General features: G+C 43.1%; 1 protein-coding gene across 3 annotated transcripts in view; it reads left to right on the top strand.

Annotated features, from left to right (window-relative positions):
* KIAA1671 (KIAA1671 ortholog) overlaps positions 1-24,285 on the top strand; it is a 259,256-nt gene that overhangs the window by 215,788 nt on the left and 19,183 nt on the right. For 2 of the 3 annotated variants that reach the window (XM_073629519.1, XM_073629503.1), the window contains exon 7: positions 8,389-8,445. The exons of the other annotated variant lie outside the window; for it this stretch is intronic. In XM_073629519.1, the coding sequence (XP_073485620.1) occupies positions 8,389-8,445 (57 nt within the window). The remainder of the gene's footprint in view (positions 1-8,388; positions 8,446-24,285) is intronic. 3 annotated transcript variants of the gene reach the window in all.

Raw genomic sequence — 24,285 nt, 5'->3', positions numbered from 1 at the left:
CTCTGGTTTGCAAGGCAGCCACTTGGTCGTTGGTGAACACTTTCACCAAACTCTACAACGTGGCTGTGCTGGCATCAGAGGATGCTTCTTTTGGCCGCAAGGTGTTGCAGGCTGCTGTTTAGAAGGTCTATTCCCTCTTGAAGGGGTAAAGTTCAGATTTGGCTCCAGTTTTTCTGTGTTGAGCTCCTGTTACCTGGTTGGCTCTTGTGTTAGCCTTGGGTTTTTTCGTTGTCCTACCCCTCATGTTTGGCACTGCTTTGGGACGTCCCTATGGTTCTGAATAATGGAGCGTTGTGTCTGTCAATGAACGAAAGAGAAAATGGGATTTTTGACTTACCGTAAAATCCATTTCTCCATTTGACAGTCACAGCACCCACCCTCTCTAAGGAGTTTTGATACTGCTTGTTACTAAATTGAAGGCCTATAGCAGAGAGGGGGCGTATATCACATAGGACTGCCCATAGGCGTAGCTGAGTCTTTTTTCTGCCTAGTGTCCTACTCCTGTAGGGGGCGATATAACCCTATGGTTCAGAATAATGGTGCGCTGTGTCTGTCAATGAACTTAGAGAAATGGATTTTACGGTAAGTCAAAAATCCATTTTTTTCAAAAGCCATCTCTTATGATTGTTAGTAATACTGCCGCTATATTTCTTCTTTTTTTTTTTTTTTAAACTAGCCTTTCTTTCTGTGTGTTGCGTGGTTCTTCTGTCTTGCTTGTGGGCATGCGAAGCCCACTAGGATACTCTTCCGGGATACGGTGCTGCTGACTAACCAGCATGCACGGCCCAATCTCGCGCATGCGCATTATACACACCTCGCAGCGCAGGAAACATCTTTGGGATCTCACGATGATGAGAGGCGGCGATGCCCACTGACTCCTGGGAATAATGATACACATCTCCCAGGAACCAGTGCGCAGTAGGATATTGCGTACATCGCGGAGGAGAGAGACAGGAAGTGCTAAAGAATGCCTTGTAAACGAGATAAGCACAGGGAAAAAAGAAAAAATTGCCCATTGCAGTGAGTATGGTAAGGTCTGAAGCAGATGATGTGGAGATAGAAAAGTGGGTGGAACTCCACTTTAAGCTTCAACTGCAATGCAGCATTTCTAATCATGTACATGCCTTCTTTATATCTATGTTATACTAACTAATTTAGAAAGTGAGGCAAAACCTGTACAGGGAAACAGACAGCAATAAAACGCTGAAAGAAGTTCTAGGGCTCCCCTACTCAAATTTAAAAAGGTGTTTTTACTACTGCCTGGGTGGTTTTTAGGCTAGCCATACATAGCTAGATTTCTCTGTGGGCTAATCAAAAGAAAATCAATAGAATTCTCCTTGCACACTAAGCAGCATGGATGGAAGATTCTGCACTGCTGACTGCATCTGATAGAATAAAGTTACTGTTTGGGTGTTTTCCCACTTGGCTTCTTTTATTTTCTGTCAGGATTGGTCAAGCAAGGTGGTGCTGACAGGGCCACCAGCAACTCAAATTTCAACTGATTCCTCTGGAATCAGCCAAAATTTTCAACCTTTTCTCAGACAAGGAGTTAGAGCTGCACAATTAATCGTTAAAAAATTGTTAAAAAAATTGTGATCTCAATTCACCCCCTTTGACGATCTCTCCTGCAAATTTTGCCAATTCTTTCAAATAACAAGTGGAGAAACTTTATCTGCTCACTCAGCTCTCAAAAGAAAGCATCCGGGCAGCCTGCCAAGTCTTTAACTTGAAACATTGTAACTAAAGCCTAAAACTAAAACATGGGCGGCCGTTTCGACCGGACTGGTCCGACAGACTTTCCGACGGACTTTCAACGGACTTTTGACGGACTTCCGACTGACTTTTTAATAAACGAACTTGCCTACACACGATCACACCAAAGTCCGACGGATTCGTACGTGATGACGTACACCGGACTAAAATAAGGAAGTTGATAGCCAGTAGCCAATAGCTGCCCTAGCGTGGGTTTTTGTCCGTCGGACTAGCATACAGACGAGCGGATTTCTGGGTCCGGCGGAGTTACGACATAAAGATTTGAAGCATGTCCCAAACCTAAAGTCCGTCAGATTTTCGACTGGAAAAGTCCGCTGAACGTCTGATGAAGCCGACGCACGATCGGATTGTCCACCGGACTCGGTCCGTCTGACCAGTCCGGTCGAAAAGTGTGTACGCTGCATAAGCTTCCTTCTTAGATCAAAGGGATAGAACTTCTGTGTAAATAAATAACCTGGGCAGTCTGCCAAGTTTTCAACAACGTGTAAATGCAAAAAGTTTAACCACTTAAAGTCTAATGCCGCGTACACAAGGTCGGACCTTTCGACCGGACTTGTCCGCCGGACGCCGACGACCAAATCCGGCAGACAATCGGATCATGTGGGCTTCACCGGACCTTCAGCAGACTTTTCCAGTCGCAAATCTGATGGACTTTAGATTTGGAACATGCTTCAAATCTTTACGTTGTAACTCCGCCGGACCCAGAAATCCGCTCGTCTGTATGTTAGTCTGATGGACAAAAACCCACGCTAGGGGAGCTATTGGCTACTTGGCTATCAACTTCCTTATTTTAGTCCGGTGTACGTCATCACGTACGAATCCGTCGGACTTTGGTGTGATCGTGTGTAGGCAAATCCGGTCGTTAGAAAGTCTGTTGAAAGTCCGCCAAAAGTTCATCGAAAGTCTGTCGGACGGGCTGTCGGACTTTTGTAGCTGAAAAGTCCGACCGTGTGTACGCAGCATTAATCTTTTTCTGACACTTCTTTCTTAAGTTAAAAGCAATATTTATTGCTAGACAATTACGGAACCCCCAAACATTATATATATTTTAGCAGAAACCCTAGGGAATAAAATGGCAATTGCTGCAATATTATATGTCACACTATTTGCCCAGCTGTCTTTCAAATGCCATCTTTTGGGATAAAATACACTTCAATGAATAAAAAAAAAACGAAACAGTAAAGTTAGCCCAATTTTTTTTGTTTTAATGTGAAAGATGATGTTACGCTGCGAGAATCGTGAGAGAATTGTGATCTATCTTCTAAGCAAAAAAATCGTGATTCTCATTTTAGCCAGAATTGTGCAGCTCTACAGGGAGTAAGGGAATCTCTCCAAAAGACCCGCCTCAAAACTTGACAGGATCCTGTTCTAATCATTTTATACTCTATGCAAAACTAAAAAAGCTTTGGCTATAGTCAGCAGTAATAAGCTAAAATAAAATCCATATCTACAATACTGCCAGTGAGCTTTTTCATCCCAAGATAGGAAATGTAAAAATTGTAGGATCCCCAGATGAAAAAAAAAAAGAAATTGGTAAAAAGCAAACCAATGTAGTCACCACTCTAGTGACTGGTAAGCTGCAATATACGTTACATCTTTGTTTTTGGGTTTGGATTTGCTTAAAACTAATCTCCCTGGAAAATGCAAAGTTACCCTTGCAGTGGGGTTACCAGTGCAATCACAAGCATTCTGTTGCAATCGCATGCAGAGTAGGACCAGCAGTCCTGCATTGTTAGTAAGGAAGCTAAGGGCCTGTTCACAAAGTCAGCGCATCAGAGAGAAGAGGCAAGCACCGGCTGCCAGGAGAACAAGGGATAATAAGGTGATTAAAATTTTTTTGTTATTGCTTCCCTATACAAAAACTGGTATTTCATCTTTGCAGTGCATGGGAGCCACACTGCAAGTTCAGCTTTCTTGAGAGATTGAGATCGGCAGTGTACAACACACTGTGTGTATTGAGCTTACCCACCTAGATTGTGAGACAGTGACAAACTATTTAGCACCGTCCAAGCTATCAAATGGCTACAGAGGCCATTGATTGCATTTGGCTTTCTTTGTGGCTGTGAAATTGTGACTGCAGTAGAGAGTGTTTCATAATTAAAAGTGATTATCTTGAACCAGGAACAGTGGTTGCCTCGCTTTCTGTGGGAAACTACCTTTGCATTGTCATTTGCACAATTTATTATGTTTTAAAAAAAATAGATGAATGCATTTTATATGTATAATATGAATACCAGGTACAGTATACAATTAGTAGTTAACAAAAATGACTTGGAGCCATCAGTAACATTTTGGATTTGATGATCTTCAAGGATCCAAAAATAAATAGGACATTAGTCTGGCACAGCTAAACCCTGAATTCCCCAGGAGGCAGTTTTGTCACTAGATTTGCCAGTGATCTGTAACTAGAAACACAAGGGCTTTGGTACATATGCAGTGTTTGATCTAGCTTCCTCATCAATAAAAACCTGCGGGAGCTGGGCTAACATTCAACAGTGTCACTCAATGCCTGGCTGTGCAAAAACATCAGTTTATACAAAATTCGTTGCTTTCTCGTTCATTAAAGGGCACAGGAAATCTTTAACCTTTGGGTTATACTGCCACATACAGAAGGATTGGACACTGATGAACAATAAAACCATAGACCAGCCCAGGACCCCCGCCCCCCCCCCCCCCCCCCCCCCCCAACTACCAGCATGCCTCCAATTTTTGTTAGTGTCCCAAGAGGATGGATATCTTTTCTTCAGTTCTGCTGTTTTAAGGACTTAACCTTTTTTTTCTAGCTTTTTTGCTTTGTAAAAACTTGATTTTTTTTTTTCCTTCAAGCAGGAGCTACCTCATTTACATTGGATACCGGGTGCCATTGTTCCTCGTTTCTGACAGTTCTGTGGCAAATGAGGTTAACGCTGTGGAACTGAGCGCTGACTTCATCTGCTGGTAAGAGTGTTGTGAGCGCCCTCTCTGTGCTCTTTCCTGCCATAAAGCGACAAGGAAACGTCTCCCCCACTGACGCTCCTCGCAAGAGCCATCTGGAACTTTGATCCAATCCTGCTGCCCAGAAGGTGACTTTGGTCACCTATGACTATCTGACCCTCACTTACTTCCAGGTTTCGTAAGTATTGCCTTGAACCTATGTTGCTGTACCACCATGTGGTTGCAACACATCTGATTCCACATACTGGGGGTGGGGGTTTTCAGCCTGAAGTCATGTTGTCCTCTGCTCTTTGAGTCTATCTCATCCTTGCAGTCCTCTTTAACTCTGTCAGGAGTGGCTGCATCCCCTTACCTTTTGGCTGAGGTTTTTACTACAGTCACGCAAGATTGATCCGTATCACCCAGTTATTTGCTGTCTCTAATTGCAGAGGCTACTGGTGCACTCCATTACTCTCTCTTGCAGATTCTGTAAATGATTTTCCTGCAGCTTCTGAGACATTGACCACCAGATACTCTAATTCTATTTCCATTCCTTGACTTATAAGCATACCCATGATCAGTAGCAGCCTAAAGCTGTTACTTCCAAATTAAAGTAGACTGTTTTGGGTCTTATTGAGGAAGTGGTCACCACTCTGAAAAAAAATCTTAGTGTTGCTAATATTGTTTTCATCATTGGGTCATAAAACTTCAAAGGTCACAAAGACATTCCCTGTACACTCATATTTCTAGTTATGTCTCTATGGAGATTGGAGGCATCCGAGGCACTTTGCTTTCTCTAAGTGCTTAGTCTTGTGTTGGTTTGGTGAGAATTTTGTACAGAAGTGGTCCATTCCGACTGTCGGTCTGGTAGTGTTTCTCCTTTACACTGTGCTTTACACGATAAATGTTTGGGAGCACTTTTTAGAGCTCTGTTTTTACTGGTGGTTTTTACTTCTGGCTGTTACTGTACTTTGTGAAACCACAAGGTGCCTGGTGCAGTTGATCCCTCATTTAGAGAAAGCATGGAGCAGATGACTAAAGAAATACATTTTAGCTGTGATGCTTTGCTGGAAACCTTCCATCTCATCTCTCAGATTTTTCATGTCAGTACATTTGTGTAAGCTACTTTGACTAAAGTACTGGACAGCAGAACCCTTGTGTAAAAAGCGTTTTAAACACATGACCTTTGAGGGACAACGTTTCTTCACACTAGCTCCTGACAACATCAGGGATGCTACTGGTGGAAAGAGTACCCATATTGCTTATTAGAGGTTGCCTAAGACTGCGGATTCTTGTTCATCTCTGGATGTTGAGAAACACTCCTTTCATTTCTCCACTCCCTTGACCTACTCGTCTGAACTTTCCAAGCTTAGCTCCCCATCCACCCACAAGGTCTGGCACTCATTGTCTGCCATATTCTCCAACAGACTTTCCTACAACAAACTTTCCTCTGCACGCACTTTTCAGAGTGGGGGGGATGTTTGCTAACCCTTGTGGACGCTTGGACAGTTTGTGTGCTCAATACTTGGGTACAGGAGGTGGAATCCCCAGGCTCCTGCACCCAATTTTCCCTGCCCCCTCCTTGAGTTCTTATCTCCAACTTTCCTGTGTCACCTCACGAACTTGCAGATCGCCATTGGGTCCTCTCAGGTCTTCCTGATCAATGTGTATTTGCCCCAGTTCCTATGACAAAATATTTCCAGGGGCTTAGTCCAATCTGTTCATTATTCCCAAGCTTAAAAGGGGCATTCTCCACATTCTGGATCTCAAAGCATTGAATGTCTTCATTGGGGTCTGGAAGTTTCACGTGGAATTTACTAAATCTGCCCTCTCCTCCCTTTAGTAAGGAAACCACCTGGCTTCTGTGGACATCAGTGATGCTTACCTATTTGCTGTGGGGCCACTGCACTACCAGGTTGTGGCCCTGCTGTTCAGCTTTTCATCTGTACCAAGCTGCTGGCCCGAATTTTAGCCCTGCTGTGCTCTTATGACATCCCCGTTGTGAGATACTTAGAGGCCAACAACATGGCTTTGACTGTCAAGATATTACAGCAGTTCAGATGGATCCTGAACCTTCAGAAATTGTCACTTGAACTGACTCATGGTTTGGAGTATCTAGGTCTAGTTCTGGACACGGCTGAGATCAGAATGTTTCTTCTACAGGAGAAAATGTAGACACTCCAGTCTCAGATTTGAACTCTCCAGTCCAGGAGACTAATCACTGCATTTGCATGAGAGTCCTAATTGTCACCTCCTTCAGAGCAATTGCATTTGCCCAGTTTCAAACCACTACAAAGCAACATTCTGTTATCATGGGGCAAGTCAATCTGGTTTCTGGACAGACCAGTTCATTTGTCACTGATTACTAGGTTTTCCCTTGTTTGGTGCCTTAGCAATCCAGTTCTTGAGTCTGGGAAGTCCTTCCTTTATGTCTTTTGAGGATCCTCACAAAATATGCCAGCCCGTCGATCTGAAAAGGCACCCTGTTTGCACAGGGGTGTTAATCAATCTAGACAAAGTAACTCGGAGTCTTGCCGCAAAAAGAGTGCACCCTGTCCTGGGCAGAACTTAACCTCCCAGCCTTTTCAGCTGACTACATTCCAGATGTAGACGGCAGGCAGGCAGGCAAATGTCTTCAACTGGCAGCACCTGGACCCAGGGGACTAGTCCCTTTACCTAGAGGTGTTACAGAACCCAGGTGGTTCCTTCATTTAAAAGCCCCTTTCACTCTAGGGCACATCTAAACTGCCAGTAAACCGCTGAACGCTTTTGAAGAGCTTTTCAGGCGCTTTTGAAGAACTTTCCATTAATTTCAATGGAGAGTGGCATTTTTTCACCGCCCTGCCAGCGCACTGCCCCAGTGTGAAAGCATTCATTGATTTTAAAGGAAATAGGTTTTCGTGAGCTTTTCAGGCACTTTTTTTTAGCGTAAAAGCGCCTATGTTTGAAAGGGGTCTAAGGTGTTCCAGGGCCTTAGTTGCAGGTGGGGGATGCTGGATTTGGACCATCTGGCCTCCATGTTCAACAACTAACTGGACAAGTTTGTCTCCAGTTACAAGGACCCTCTAGTGGAAGCAGTGCAGTGGACACTCTGGTGGCTCCATGGGATCAGTGTACCCTGATCTATGCATTTCCTTCCTCAAAACTCCTTGCTTTGCAGGATGTGGTAAATTGACGTGCTAAGACTTCTGGCAGACCATTATCCAAGCCTATGCTCCCAAGGATGAGGTTGCACCCTTTCCTGCCGCAGCACACTACTAGATTTGTGATTGTTTTTTGGGCAATGTTCACTTGTTCTCGAAGTTCTAACAGCGGATGTTTGGTCCTCATCTGATGCCATCTTCGAGTGTAAGGTCCTTCAGACAGCTCATTGACCAGCACACAGTCCCCAGTTTTCCTTTGCTTTTCTTGAGCCTGTTTTTGTTTGTTTTGTTGTTTGACCCTTTCCTCAGTTGGACTGCTTTTGTATGTCTCGAAGTTTGAAACCTTCCTGTGTCTTTTAATGGATGAGAAAGAATAAAAGACTTTTGTACTCGCCATAAATTGCTTTCTTGGAATCTATTAGGGGACACTGATCCCACTGTGTTTATGAGCACGCTCGCGATAATGCTTTGCTACTAAAATGAGACATGCTGGTAGTAGGAGGGTTTATCTTCGACTGGCCTATAGTATTTTGTTTGTCAGTGTCCACTTCTCCTATAGGCAGCAGTGTAACCCGAAAGTATGGAAGACTCCCTGTGTTCTTCAATGGGCTCAATGGTGAGTTATATAAAAAATGTTAACACATCTAATGCATGTTTGTTTTGCTCTTCAGCATGCTTTTATGCATTTTTATGAGTATACAGATCTTTTAAGCTAAACTCTTGGGATGAAAAACATTTTCCCTTAAGTCCCCTCTCCCCTACTGCAAGCGTTAACTCCTTCTAGTTCCTAGGGGATGATTAAAAAGGTGATATACCTTCCCTTTTCTTTGCGTCTGCAGGCTGCGTCCTCTTCCTGTGACTGGTCCCCTAGAGCTGCCCGACAGATGACAGCTCCCTGACATCAATTCCTTACAATACAGGACCAGCTGTCCTGAACTAATGCCATCCCTGTGGTGTCCCCTTGGAAGTGGATAGTCACTGGTAGTAGTCACTGCTACTCCAGTGATCGTGGCCCTATTTTAGGTCCCATGCCAAGCAGCTGCCCTTCTGCATAGAGAACTCAAGGGGTCGCTTGCTCAGCATGGGTGTCATTGCTGAGCATGTTGAATTTTTCTCAATTAATGCAAAACATTTACAGTTTACATACCCTGGCAGAATTTATGATTTCTTGGCCATTTTTCAGAGACTATGCATGATAACACAAAAACATTTCTTTCACTCATGGTTAGTGTTTGGCTGAAGCCATTTATTATCAATCATCTGTGTTTACTCTTTTAAAATCATAATCGCAACAGAAACTATCTAAATGACCCTGATCAAAAATTTGCATACCCTGGTGATTTTGGCCTGATAACATGCACACAAGTTGACACAAAGGGGTTTGAATGGCTATTAAAGGTAACCATCCTCACCTGTGATCTGTTTGCTTGTAATTAGCGTGTGTGTATAAAAGGTCAATGAGTTTCTGGACTCCCGACAGACCCCTTGAATCTTTCATCCAGTGCTGCACTGACGTTTCTGGATTCTGAGTCATGGGGAAAGCAAAAGAATTGTCAAAGGATCTGCAGGAAAAGGTAGTTGAACTGTATAAAATAGGAAAGGGATATAAAAAGATATCCAAGGAATTGAGAATGCCAATCAGCAGTGTTTAAACTCTAACAAAGAAGTGGAAAATGAGGGGTTCTGTTGAAACCAAACCACGGTCAGGTAGACCAACTAAGCTTTGAGCCACAACTGCCAGGAAAATTGTTCAGGATGCAAAGAAAAACCCACAAATAACTTCAGATAAAATACAGGACTCTCTGAAAACGTGTTGCTCTTTCAAGATGCACAATAAGGAGGCACTTGAAGGATGGACTGCATGGTCGAGTCACCAGAAGAAAGCCATTACTATGCAAATGCCACAAAGTATCCCGCTTACAATACGCCAAACAGCACAGAGACAAGCCTCAAACCTTCTGGCACAAAGTCATTTGAAGTGACGAGACCAAAATTGAGCCTTTTCGCAACAAACATAATCTCTGCATTTGGAGAGTCAACAAGGCCTATGATGAAAGGTACACCATTCCTATTGTGTAACACGGAGGTGGATCGCTGATGTTTTGGGGATGTGTGAGCTACAAAAGCACAGTAAATTTGGTCAAAATTGATGGCAAGTTAAATGCAGTATGTTATCAAAAAATACTGGAGGAACATTTGCATTCATCAGCCAGGAAGCTGCGCATGAGACGTACTTGGACATTCCAACATGACAATGATCCAAAACACAAGGCCAAGTCGACCTGTCATTGGTTACAGCAGAATGAAGTGAAGGTTTTGGAGTGGCCATCTCAGTCTCCTGACCTCAATATCTTTGAGCCACTCTGGGGAGATCTCAAACGTGCAGTTCATGCAAGACAGCCCAAGAATTTACAGGAGCTGAAGGCTTTTTGCCAAGAGGAATGGGCAGCTTTACCATCTGAGAAGATAAAGAGCCTCATCCACAAATACCACAAAATACTTCAAGGTGTCATTGATGTTAAAGGGGGCAATATACCGTATCAAGAACTGTGGTATGTAAACTTTTGATCAGGGTCATTTTGGATAGTTTCTGTTGTCATTATGATTTAAAAAGAGTAAACACAGTTGATTGATAATAAATGGCTTCAGCCAAACACTAACCATGAGTGAAAGAAAAGTTTTTGTGTTGGCATTGGCATTCATATTCTCTGAAAAATGGCCAAGAAATCATAAATTCTGCCAGGGGATATAAACTTATGAGCACAACTGTATATAGCGGCAAAAAATGTACCCAGTGCTTTACATACTGTACATTCATATCAGTCCCAAAGAACTAACAATCTCATGTCTCTATCTCAAATGCCGACATACATAGGCTCACATACTAGAGCCAATTTTGAAGGAAACCACCTAACCTAACTATAAGTTTTTTGGAGTGTGGAAGGAAGTTGGAGTACCTAGAGCACAGGGAGAACATGGAAACTACATACAGATAGCAAACTGGACAAGATCGGAACTAAGGACTTCAGTGCTGCAAAGAAAAAGTGTTAACCGCCAAACTATTGTGTCTCCTTTCTTTTAGTCCTTTATATTTCATCCAATAGATTGCTATTCAAAAATGTCCCTAAATGGACTTTGCTTGGGACAAAATGACATTCCAACAGTACAATATACATTACTTCCTTTTCCAAAGTAAAGAAGCTAAAGTATAAAAATATTGATTCTGTTAAGACCCTGGCCCCTTCCACTACATAATGCTATTTACAGTTCAGCAAATCTTTATGGCAATATATTGAGACAGGGAAGACGTGATGGTCTGCTGGTCATATAATACAAAAGTATTTGTAATTACCTTCCTAGTTGTTTACTGAAAGGTATTGCCAATCATCTATATCTTTACAAACGTTCAGTTAAAAAAGAAAAAAACTCACTCCCGTTCATACTGCCAGTGAATGGAGAATAAGGGCAGTTTGCCTGCAAAGTAAAACCGTACATGTGCAGTTTTCAGAGTCAGCCAAGTCTGAGAAAGAAGTGACAGTCATTATGTACAATAACAATACAGCCTCCCCCTAATCCCACCAATTCCCGATGGAGCCCCACCTCTGAAATTTTTAGAGAGTTGGTGGGTCTAGGCCACAAGAAAATAGCACTGGGAATCCCTCACTGGTGTTGCACAGCTCTGCAGTCTGCTGCACAGATGTCCGTATGCACAGCACGCATAGAAGCCCAAAATACAGATGGCTTGTGAAAGTGATACTAAAGTCTAATTTTTTTTTCTTTCAAAATAACAAACATGTTATACTTCCCTGCTCTGCGCAGTGGTTTTCCCTTCCCGGGTCCTTCTTCTATGCTCCTAGCCCCTCCCTCCTGTTGAGTTCCCCCACAGCAAGCAGCCTGCTATGGGAGCACCCGAGCCGAGCTGCAGCTCCCTGTGTCACTTCAGACATGGAGCTGTGGCTCAGTCCCACCCCCCCTCTCTCCTCATTGGCTTACTGATTTTGATTGACGGCAGCGGAAGCCAATGGTGCTTCGCTGCTGTCTCAGCCTGTGAGAAGGGAGAGTCCCTGATAGCTGAGTCTCTTATGCAACATTGCTGGATCGAGATGGGGCTCAGGTAAGTATTAGGGGGGCTGCTGCACACAGAAGGATTTTTATCTTAATGCGTAGATTGCATTAAGATAAAGAACCTTCTGCCTTTACAACCACTTTAAAGTGTATGTGCAGCTAAAACCATTTTTTTCTACTTTTAGATAGTGAACAAGGATTAAAACCCTTCCCTGGTTTTACTGCTATACTGGGTTCCATTACGGAGGTTTCCTCTGACTAATTGTCCCAGAGACAACCATTTTCTCAGACAGGAAGTGAGGAAGAATCTCCAACTGCAACACAGACAGAAGTATAAATACTTTATATTTTGTGATGTATAGGAAACCTAGAACTCTAGTAAGGTTTTCATTGCTGTGCCCCTGCTCTAGCTTTTTTTCTCTCGCTTCCTGTCTAAAGAAACCATTGAATTAATGGAGCCCCAGAAGGTGATAAATCCTGATGGTTCGTATTTTCTCCACCCTTTCTAAAGACCCATAAACGATAAGGAAATCAGAAGTAAAATTTCATACGACAAACGATCGGCCAATTAACTGCTACTGCTTTCGACAGCCGATTCCAACTTTTCGGATGACTAAACCTGAAGGTGCATGCTATAAAATTTTTATTGTATGTGAACACAACGTCCAATTTTTGTTTTAAATAAGTACAGTTTTCGTCCGAACAAAATTGTAAAAAAAATTGTAAAAAGACTATGCATGCTCGGAAATGAAAGAATACATTACAAAACAATTCAACACGTTACATCACTTTACAAGTTGTATTCTGTATGAGAATTTTCATAAGTTGAGTAACCTCTTCACTTTTGACATGAGACTAGTATGCAACAAAAAACAGATGACTATTCATCCGATAATCTGATCGTGTGTACCAGGCTTTAGGGAAAAAAAATGGCTTGACTAATACTTTAACCACTTGCCGCCCGCCCACCATCAATTGACAGAGTGGCGGTGCAGCTCTCGTTCTGGGATGACGTCATATGATGGCGCCCCAGAACGGCCGCACTTGAGCGCCCGCGCCGCATTCCTAGGACACTGCACGACCCCGATCTCCTTAAAGAGCCGATGACGCAGCTCTTTAACCACGTGATCAGCTGTGTCCAATAACACCCGGTCACATGTAAATGCGAAAGTGCCCTTTATCGGCTCCCCTCACCTCACACTGGCAGAGTGTAGGTAATCGGGGAACTGATCATCAGTGCCCTGATTACAGTAAAGCCCCAGCAATGCCCCTCAGTGGCACCAAGCAGTGCCCATTAGTGATGCCAGTCAGTGCTACCTTTCAATGCCACCTATCTCTGCCCACCAGTGCCACCTGTCAGTACTCATCAGTGTGGCATATTAGTGCCTCCTCATCAGTGCCACCTAATCAGTGCCCTTCAGGGGCGTCTCATCAGTGCCCATAAGTGCCACTTCATCAGTGCTCATCAATGAGGGAGAAAAATTTCTTATTTTCAAAATTTACTGACAGAAACTAAGAAAAACTTTTTTTTTTCAAAATGTTCGGTCTATTTTTTTTTTTTTTTTTAGTAAAAAATAAAAAAACCCAGCAGTGATTAAATACCACCAAAAGAAATCTCTATTTGTGTGAAAACAAATGATAAAAATGTACTAAGTCTCTCAAAGACTTCAACCAATACAAATCTGCCCTCCAAAAATACTATTCTTTCCTCCACACTGCCAAGCAAACCTATTTTACAACTCTTACTAACACCTTCTCATCCAGTCCCCGTAAACTCTTCTCTACCTTGAATTCTCTACTTCGTCCTCCACCGCCTCCACCCACTGACTCACTCACTGCCCAGGAGATCGCTAATCACTTCAAAAACAAGATTGGTACAATCCGTCATGAAATCTCCACTCTACAGGTATCTCCCCCAGTTAAGACCCCATGTCAACAGGTACAACTGACACTGCCCTTATTCAAATCTGCTACTACAGACGAAGTTGCTAAACTCCTTTCTAGCGCCCACCTAACCACCTGTCCCCTGGACCCTATTCCCTCTCAAATGCTACGGTCGCTCTCTGACTCTATCCTACACTCTCTAACCCACATCTTCAATCTCTCCCTTACCTCTGGCATTTTCCCCAATGCTCTAAAACATGCACTGGTCACCCCCATATCTAAAAAGCCATCCTTGGACCCTACCAATCTTAACAACCTACACCCTAGATCCTTGCTCCCCTTTTCCTCTAAACTCTTTGAACGCCTGATTTACAACCAACTGAGTGACCACCTCATTAAGAACAACTTTCTTGATCCCCTTCAATCTGGATTTCGCCCTCAACACTCAACAGAAACTGCTCTTTTAAAACTCACAAATGACCTACTAACTGCAAAAACTAATGGACACTATTCTGTACTCCTACTTCTGGACCTTTCAGCTGCCTTTGACACAGTTGACCTCCCCCTCCTCCTCAAAAAAACTTTACTCCCTCGGTCTCCGTGACTGTGCTCTTCAGTGGCTCTCATCCTACCTATCCCAACGCACCTTCAGTGTCACAATTCTACTTCCTTCACTCCTCTTCCCTTCTCCATCGAGGTCCCCCAAGGTTCTGTTCTTGGACCTTATTTTCAATCTACACCTTTTCCCTGGGTCAGCTGATAGCCTCTCACGGCTTTCAATATGATTTCTACGCTGACGACACACAAATCTATCTCTACACCCCTCAGCTCACTCCATCAGTCTCCTCACGCATCACTAACTTACTAACCAACATATCTGTATGGATGTCACACCATTTCCTCAAACTCAACTTGTCCAAAACCGAGCTTGTAATATTTCCTCCCCTACGTGCCTCTTCCCCTGACTTGTCTGTCGAGCAATGGCACAACCATTCACCCATCCCCACATGTCAGCGTGCTAGGTGTTATCCTGGACTCTGAACTCTCCTTTCGGCCCCACATCCAATCACTTTCCAACACTTGCCGCCTCAACCTCCGCAACGTCTCTAAACTACGTCCCTTTCTAACCAATGAAACCACAAAGCTCCTGATTTACTCCCTGGTTATCTCTTGCCTCGACTACGGCAACTCCCTCCTCATTGGCTTACCTTTAAATAGACTATCCCCCCTTCAGTCCATCATGAATGCTGCTGCCAGACTCATCCACCTTACAAACCGCTCAGTGTCTGCTACCCCTCTCTGCCAATCCCTCCATTGGTTGCCACTCGCCCAACGAATCCATAATACTAATAATAAGTTACAAAGCCATCCACAACTCTGCCCCCAGCTACATCACTAGCCTAGTCTCAAAATAGCAACCTAATCGCCCTCTTTGTTCCTCCCAAGACATCCTGCTCTCTAGCTCCCTCATCACCTCCTCCCATATCCGCCTCCAGGACTTCTACCCCAATCTGTCAGACTGTCTCCAAATGTATCCACTTTTAGGCGATCCCTGAAAACTTTCCTCTTCAGAGAAGCCTACCCTGCCTCCATCTAACAACTTCACTATTTTCTCCATTAGCTCATCCCCCACAGCTATTACCCTTTTGCAAGGGCGTTGCTAGGGGGTGGCTTTTGGGGCTATAGCCCCGAATCTGAGGCCAATAGCCCCGAGTCTCTGCAGGGGTCCCCAAGGGGAGGGGAGGCTCTCTGGAGACCCTTATGTAAGTGGGGGGGCTCTCTGGGGTCCCTGATGTAAGGGAGAGGCTCTCTGGGGACCCTGATTTTAAGGTCTAGGCTCTCTAGGGACCCAGATTTAAGGGGGAGGCTCTCTGGGGACCCTAATGTAAGGGGGCCTCTCTGGGAACCCTGATGTAAGTGGGGGGGCCCTCTGGGTACCCTGATGAAAGGGGGAGGCTCTGTGAGGACTCTGATGTAAGGAGGAGGCTCTCTGGGGACCCTGATGTAAGGTGATGTAAGGGGGGGCTCTCTGGGGACCCTGATGTAAGCGGGGGGCTCTCTGGGGATATATATACACCCACACGTATATTACTGTATATACATGTGTATGCCCGCCCAAGCGTATGACTTTCTTTACTACACTGCTATGGGCTCTAGCCCCAGATCTTTTGTAGACCTAGCAACGCCTCTGCCCTTTTGTATAACTTGACCCTCCCTCCTAGATTGTAAGCTCTAATGAGCAGGACTCTCTGATTCCTCCTGTATTAAATTGTATTGTAATTGTACTGTCTGCCCTAATGTTGTAAAGCGCTGCGTAAACTGTCGGCGCTATATAAATCCTGTATGATAATAATTTGGGTACAGTGTTGCATGACCTCACAATTGTCATTCAAAGTGTGAGAGCACTGAAAGCTGAAAATTGGCCTAGACAGGAAGGGGATGAAAGTGCCTACTGGGCAAGTGGTTAACACTGGGAATTCCAATGCTTCTGGTTTGGAACATTTTGGAATCCTTTATGCTATTGCTGTTGCGTGTATTGTGTACCGAGTAACATTAGGGGGGAAATAATATACCAGCTTTAAAGATTGTGAATATGAAACACAGATTTTCTGCTCTGTTAGTGATGACTAACTTCCAATACCTGCCAATGTATTGATAATAAGAATGGTAATCGTATTTTTAGATTATATTTACGCTGTGAGTGTCTGTAATGCAATGCCATCCGCTACAGTGACAGATATTGTATTGTTAGTTGTAGGGAAATTACAAGCCTTAAATTCACACCCACATTTGCGAATGCCTATAATTTGCTGTAGCGCACTCTTTTTTTTTTTTTTTTCTTCCCTACTGTTAAGATGTCCTATATAATTCTGGAGAATGTTTCCAACTGTGTGATATGTTGCAGATTTCAGGGATATGCTGCTGATCAAAATGTGGAGGCCGAAAATACTTAGTGAATATTTTTTGTGCAAAAAGTAAGAAGCATTCTGGTAGGTGTCAAAAGGTTGCACCTACCTTGTTAGTACCCCCCCCCCCCCCCACTGCACTGCTACAGACAGACACCCCACATAAGCAAATACCAACTTTCTGAAACTGAATTTATAACTAGGGCTATGTATACCTCCCACTTCTCACCTGAGATTGTGTGGTCTTGGTGAATCATAATGCATTGATCGAAGTAAGGTAAAGTGTAGAATTTTACCCCATATTGGAAATGTGGGGTTTTGTTCAGACTTTGGGACAGTTTGTCAACCCTTCTATAAAGGTGGGGTTTTTTTGTTTTGTTTTTTGTTTTAATTGATTTTTAATGAACGTCTCATGAGAATTTAAAGGCTTTCAGGAAAATGGGAATCTAAACGTAATCTTAATCCCTTTAATCTATGCAGTCTCAAAGTATGTAGAGATGATAGATCCAGAAAACACTCCTACGCAGAAAAAGCAAATTGTGTGGAATAGACAGTGGCAGTTAGCCACTTTGATAATCAGGTTGTTTACCTTGAATAATGGTCATTCAAAAACCAAAGTCATGAGTCATGAAGGCCATAACATATCTGTAACAATAAAGCTAGTAGAATCAGGGTACTTTTATTAGCCTTATGCATTCTTAAGCTACATATAGACTATAGTGTATTATATAAGGAGGAATACACTGCCTGTAGATTAAATACAATAAGAGTGACACATTAACGGCTGAAATCCCACTTTAAAAAAGATTGTGCACTACTGAATTTTAATTGATGATGAAAAAAGGAGACATGCTAAATGGAATGGTGTCAGAGCTGATCTTAAAGTCCCAAAACCTTACCCAGAAGTATGGATTTAAAGACTTTGTCTTGCTTTAAATATTCATTTTAATCTGTACTATTCGGCCACAAAGCAGCCCACTACCTTCTTTATAGCACTCTGTCATCTTCATTACTTATTTCTTACTGCATGATGTTTCCCACCACTCCAGGATGCAGTCACCATAAATAAAGCTAAGCTTCCCAAGACTGTGCTAATGGATAAATCATCTCTTCCTTAGTGAAGTGCATTCCACTATTTAGATACATGTTGTAAGACAAAAACCAGCAGACCCATATGTGAGATTTCTCTGTGTACAGCTGGCCCTTTTCCTATGAAAGCTTAGTTGTTCATGGGAATTGTTCCTCTTATCACCTCGTCTTGCTTTACAAACCTAGGATTTTTAACACGCTTTACCCTTTCTGTAAAATGCATTCGCTTTCGAAACAAAGCATTGATATCATAACCAAGACTTTAAACTAGGGGTGCTCAACCCATGGCCTGTGGGCCCTCTGATGTGGCTTGCAACCTCGAACCAGAGAAGTGCATGCCCATGCTCTGAGACGGTGGGTCGGCAAGCCCAGTTCGTGATGAACATGTCGACCCACCATCCCACAGCATCAGAGTTCATGGTGCTGGTAAACCCCAGCACATCAGTGTGAAAGCAGCTCTCTAGGGGGCTCAGGACAGTGGGGCTCATTATAAGTCTCTTATAATTTATTGTATTCATTGATTCATTTTCAGATGAAGGTTTGGTTAGTGGTCATAGCGTCTCACTTTATCTGTGTACCATTACTTTCTTCCAAGGGTCCACATTTACATCTACAATGCATACATATACTGTATGTGTGATACCTTACAAGTCTCCTTGACGTTTTGCTTCCTCCCTGTCCCTAATAGGTTATACGTTCTTCTGAACTAGGCCTTATTCAATCTATATTAACTTGTAGATCCATTGTTATGGTTGCAGAGAATTGTACTTGTTACATTGTCTGGGATGTGCTGCTTTTTTGGACAGTACTGTGCACTGTTATGGCTGCAGTGCATTGTACTTGTTACATTGTCTGGGATGTGCTGCTTTTTTGTACAGTACTGTGCAAAATGTACGGCAACTAACAATGGTAACACTGTTCTCATTGTCCAAACTGGTTTAACTAGTTATGCAAGCATATTATAAGATTAAAACTTGTTGTATTTTTAGTAAATATGGTCTAAAGCATTTTTAAATTGTGTGTAAACCCTAACAATCAACCTTTTGGTTGGTTAAATGAATGATTAAAATGTATTTTTACACCTTTTTAGTAAGTGCAAAAAAATACTTGTTCATCCTGCAAAAAAAAAGGCTTCTAAGTGAGCTTCTAACTTAGGCTGGTTTCACACGGGTGTTCTCCAAAGTCCGCAGGGGACCTCCCCGCTGAGCAGGCGGATGACAGGTCACGGACACAGCCCCACTGATCTCTTTGGGGCTGTCAGATGGAAACGGACCACCTATCCGTTTCCATCTGACTGTCATCAGATCTGATTTGCTGTTTTTGGCAGACAGGATCAAATCAAATGCCAGCGGACATATGTCCACTGACATCCGCCTCTCCATAGAGAGCTATGGATGGTCTGATCAGGTCCGTCGGAAGAACTGACAGGTGGACCTGATTGGACAGCCTGTGTGAAACCAGCCTTCCTGGGCAAATCTTGAACTGTCTTATCAGCCCTGTATAATCTACAGAGCCCTTCCTCCCTATGTAATGGAGAACATGAAAGACGTGTTTTAGTCCAGATCAGGAATGCAACGTGGGTGTGACAATAATGTGACTTCTATAGATACAGTACCGTTAGTAAGAGTTGTCACCCTAGTACAGGAGGTGTGGTAATCGCAGTATCGCCAGGTGAAACTAAAGGGTGAAAAAGCCTGAAGAAAGGAAACTAATGCAGCCACTACACCTATGGACTGGTAAGCTGTAATATAGAATATTTCTGTTTTTAGGTTTAGATATGCTTTAGAAATGTTCAGCAGTATCGGGCACATTCTTCTGAATGTATTGTAACAGGAAAAATGGTAAAAAAAAATAATACTGCCACATTTGCATTGAAATAGAAGCACGTAAGCTAATGAGATGGAAAACTGAACTGCAGCTTAATGTAAAGGTGTTTTTGTACAATTGTTTTGTCAGAATGACTCCATTCCTGACTTATTCACCTTAACACAATTGTATCTGCTTGCCAAAGCAATGCAATGCCCCATTTTAGTTGCTGCCTCAGGCACATCCCTGCTCATGCACTGCCAAAGAGCATTTTGCTTTAGATTCTGGCAGTCCAGTGTCTATCGTACATTAGTCTGCATTAATTCAGTAATAAAGTAACATGCAGCTTAGTCAGTAGGTGGAAGTGGTTTGTGTTTCACTTGCTGCATAGCCCATTGAGGCCTGCTCTCCCTGTCTGCATTGGTTAATGGCACATTGGTGTTGTCATTGTGATGTGACTGCATGCCTATAAATAGACGCATGACACTCGTACAGCAGGGAATCAGCAGCGGCTGACGTGAGCCTCCGTACACGGCTAAATCCAAATATTTACAGATATGGGAGGACAGCCTCTGGTATCTACTTCCCTAGTAGGGCAGTGATAAAGGGGAAGAGCCATTCCTAAAAGAGCCCAGCTTATCTCATTATCCTTGTTTATAGGATAAGTCATGGCAGAATCGCAGACACCTTTACTGGAAAGAACATTTGTGCTTGGAGTCTGCAAATCATGTATTGCATGGGGAAGCCAGTGACAGGAATAGGAGGCGGGTGTTCATACCAACAGGGTTTACATTCTTAGTCATTGCTACAAATTTTTATCTTATTTTCATTTTTGGTTTGGCTATTACATTTCTATGATTGTATTTCACTGGTTTAGTGGTAATCAGCCTGAAAACCTATTAAATACCTTCTGAGATAAGCAGATATTGACAAACTATGTTTCTTTTAGTCCTTTCTGTGCACGCATTAACAAGAAAAGCAATACAGTTACTGTGCTACACCTAAAAATAGAAAGCATATGCGTGAATAAATATGGCCAGCATCTACATATACAGTATATTTACACAGAATCAAGCTCATTATGTCAGGTATACACAATGATAAGAATATATACTGTGTATTTAGCAGATTAAGAATATAGATTTACTTTAAAGCGGAACTGCACTGCGTCTGAGCACCACAAACCAAAAATGCTATTTAATTCATTTTTAATATTCAAAGCAAACTCCATCCATCCATTCCTGTCCCCATGCTTTAGTTTGCTGAGAAAAACGCCCTCTAGCATTTCTGACCGTGGCCATCTTGAGTAAGGGCAGATGATTAATGTAGCATTTTCCTCCTGGAATCCATCTTCCCTTAGCTCTGGCACGCAGGCAGGAGAGTGTGCTATAAAGCGGAGCTCCAGGTTCCTTCAGAAAAAAGTAAAAGTCAAATACTGTAGCTGCTGACTTTTAATATTAGCACACTTATTTGTCCACGGACCCAGTGGTGTCCCTCACCATATCGGCTGAGGGAAACCAGCAGTGAAGCTTTGCAGCTTCACAGCCGGTTCCCTACTGCGCATGCGCACTGCACTTTGTTAATGGTCCATCTGCGAGGGAAAGAGGAGGGGGCCGAACAGCGAACTCAGCTAGAAGTGGGAGCAGGTACCTGTCAAAACCAGAAACCCTCCCGAAGACTCCTGAGATGTATGACATCATTTGCCAGAAAGCAGCAAATAACTGAAGAAATGTAAAAAAAAAAAAAAAAAAAAATGAAAACAAGTAAATATGATACTTTCCTATCAATTTACTAATGCTAGCAGCATGAGTATTAAAAATAGTCAATGTTGATTGAACGAGTGCTGTAATGTCTGAAGCATTTTATCAAACACAAAGATTCTGCAACCTGTAAAAGCTGAACTCCAAGCAGATATAAAAGACACAAAGGAATGCAGCCCCATAATCATTCTTGCGTAAATACATGTATTATTAATGCAAGCAGTGTGAGTACCTGAATTTGACTTGGTATCAACCTCCTTCAGTCCACTGTACAGTCTCTACAGCAATGCTCAGAGGGGGGGGAGATGCTGCCCAGAGAGCCAATCAGGTGTGCTGCAATACAAGGAGCATTGTGATAGGACAGAACAGAGAGATGAGCTCATCAGTCTGCTGCTTCTCCTTTCACTGTCCAGTCACAGGGTTGCGGTATGGTGAGGAGGGGATGATCAAGCAAAATTGTGGCAGAGAAAGAACAGGTCCTCTTCCTTGCAATTAAGGACTGTGCTGTAGGGCAGAGCTGTGTAATCAGGGCTGAAAGGATAATTACAGATCCCTTGGTAAGCAGAACATTTTTGTACCCTGAATTCTGAACAGACTGCAATAAATTCTTCCTATGTGAGCAAAGTCATGTAAATGTTTCTGCCGCTCTTGTAGTTATTGTTTTGGGCAGAGAAGCATGCAAAGAATGTGAAAAAAAATGTCTTCTGCAGATGCATGGAAGTGTCATTAATTCTTAATGGTACCCCAAAGCACCTTGCTAACGTTCGTGCAAAATTGTGAGCCAAAATGCAAAGTGCCATGTGTTTTGGTGTGTTACAATTTAAAAAAAGGTGCTTGCACTTCTTTAATGGACATCCCTACACACGATGAGCAAAAACATTTGCGCAGCCATTGCATGTGCAGGGGTGTGAACAGAATCTAAGGAAGCTTGAGCGCCTGAAATATGGATGTAAAAAAAACCCAAATTTTCTTAAAAGAAAGGATCTGGAGCTTAAGGCTGGGTTCACACTGAGGAACGGAGCGGCTCACAGCAGGGGGTCCGGTGCGTCTCCATTCACCGTTTTCAGGTCCGATTACAGCCCAAATTTTTGGCTAAATTCATACCTGAAATGGACCAGAAGACACACAGGACTCCTGTGCAACTCGCACCGGAGCCGGTTCACACATCTCCAGAGCGGCTCCAGTCACAATCTCCTGACATGTGAATTGGATGCGGGGAAACCCGCATCTAATTTGCACTGGTGTGAACCCAGCCTTCAGATTTATTGAAGTTTCATCTCTATATAAGCGATATTGGGGATGTGAATCTGTTGGCTATAATTTTAGGTATAGATAGCAAAGAAAGGGTCCAAGGGCAGAGCTTTGTGGTTAATGGTGGGCAAGGAAACAAGGTGGTATAGAAAAGTAAATGTATCCTAGTTGGGCTTGGTATCAGCACCTTGTAGTCCCCGTACAGCAGAGCTCACAGGGAGAGGGAGGGATGCAGCAAAATAAGCCAATCAGGTGTGCTGCAGTGCAAGGAGCATGCTGATAGAAGGAAGGAGCAGAGTGACAGAGAGATAAGCTCATTAGTCAGCTGGTTTTCTCTTTTGCTGTCCAGTGGTAAGCAGGAGGCCTGTATGTGAAAGTGCAGCAGAGAAAGATCAGGTTCCGTCCCCTACCTGTGCCTGTTCTGTGTGGCAAAACTGTGCAGATCCCTGGACTGGATTGACACATTTGAATCATTTGACAGGGAAAACCAGACTCCTATATCTATTTCACCTGTGTAATTTAGCTGTTCACCTGGAGCTTAGCTTTAATAATTTTTAACTTGACCTAAAGCAAATGTAACACAAATACAATCCAAATACCAGTGTGCAGTTACCCAATGTTACTGCTTTGAGCAAACCATTTGATTCAAGCTGGTTATGTGTGCTACTACTAGTCCACTTTGGGTAGTCTGAAGTTCTGACATACCCTACATGTGTATGGTTCTGTTTGTGTCATCTGGTTGGCATCCACATTAAAAAAGGGGGGTGTAGACACATGGCGGCCTGGGGCACCTTATAAAATACTAGCATTGCAAAATATTAACAATCAACAACCTTCATTTGATAGTCCCAAAGGATTGCAAATTCCCCTTAAACCCCTTCACCTTACATTTCCTCGCTGTATGGAACAATATTAAACTGTGCTTCGGACTTCTCTCCCCACATGCTCCAATGCTTTCTTTTATGCAGAACCCTTCATTTTATTCAGCTTATATCTCTCCCGCCTCTTTTTGAACCTGGTCAAGACCTAAAACTAACCAGCTTGCACCACTCAGCAGGTCCCAACAGGATTCTCACCTTTCAAACACTACGTCAGTGCTTCAAACTCCCAGCTGCTGAGATCTTTATGTACAAATTATAAATGTTTTTCACTCTAGCACAGCCTTTTGTTCACCATGGACCAGTTCACTGCTTTTAAGCATATGTGTGATAGAGACCCCCGCTTTCCAGGCCTTAGCTTAACACCTTTTGATGCTTTCTAAACTTTACCCACACCCCCATTTTATGTTAGTAACTGGGAGACTGACCTCGGTGTCACCATAGAACCTGAGAAATGGCCCAAAGTCCTCTCCCAATGGTATTTGGTCCCTGCTCAATAGTTAGTAAATTCTGGTTGGAGATCTTTATCCTTTCCAAGGGGCTTAACAGGACCATCACCCTGGACCCAACAATCGCTCTCCTCTCCCTAAGACACCACTAACACACAATTTAAACTTTTCCTGTAACTCACAACTGCAGCAAAACAAACAATGGCTAATGCCCGAAGAACATGGATCCTTGCCCTCATTGAATCTAAGAATCAGATCACCCATGCCTGATTGATGTCAAAATTGAAGCTACTCTACAAGACAGCGTCCCTTAATATGCTAAAATATGGCAGCCCTGAACGGACAACTTTCTCCCGTTTAGGATTTGA

The sequence above is a fragment of the Aquarana catesbeiana genome, linkage group LG01 (genome assembly GCF_042186555.1).
Source record: "Aquarana catesbeiana isolate 2022-GZ linkage group LG01, ASM4218655v1, whole genome shotgun sequence".
Classification (NCBI taxonomy): Eukaryota; Metazoa; Chordata; class Amphibia; order Anura; family Ranidae; genus Aquarana; species Aquarana catesbeiana.
The sequence above is the reverse complement of the archived record's forward strand: the minus strand, read 5'-3'. Positions and strand labels throughout refer to the sequence as shown.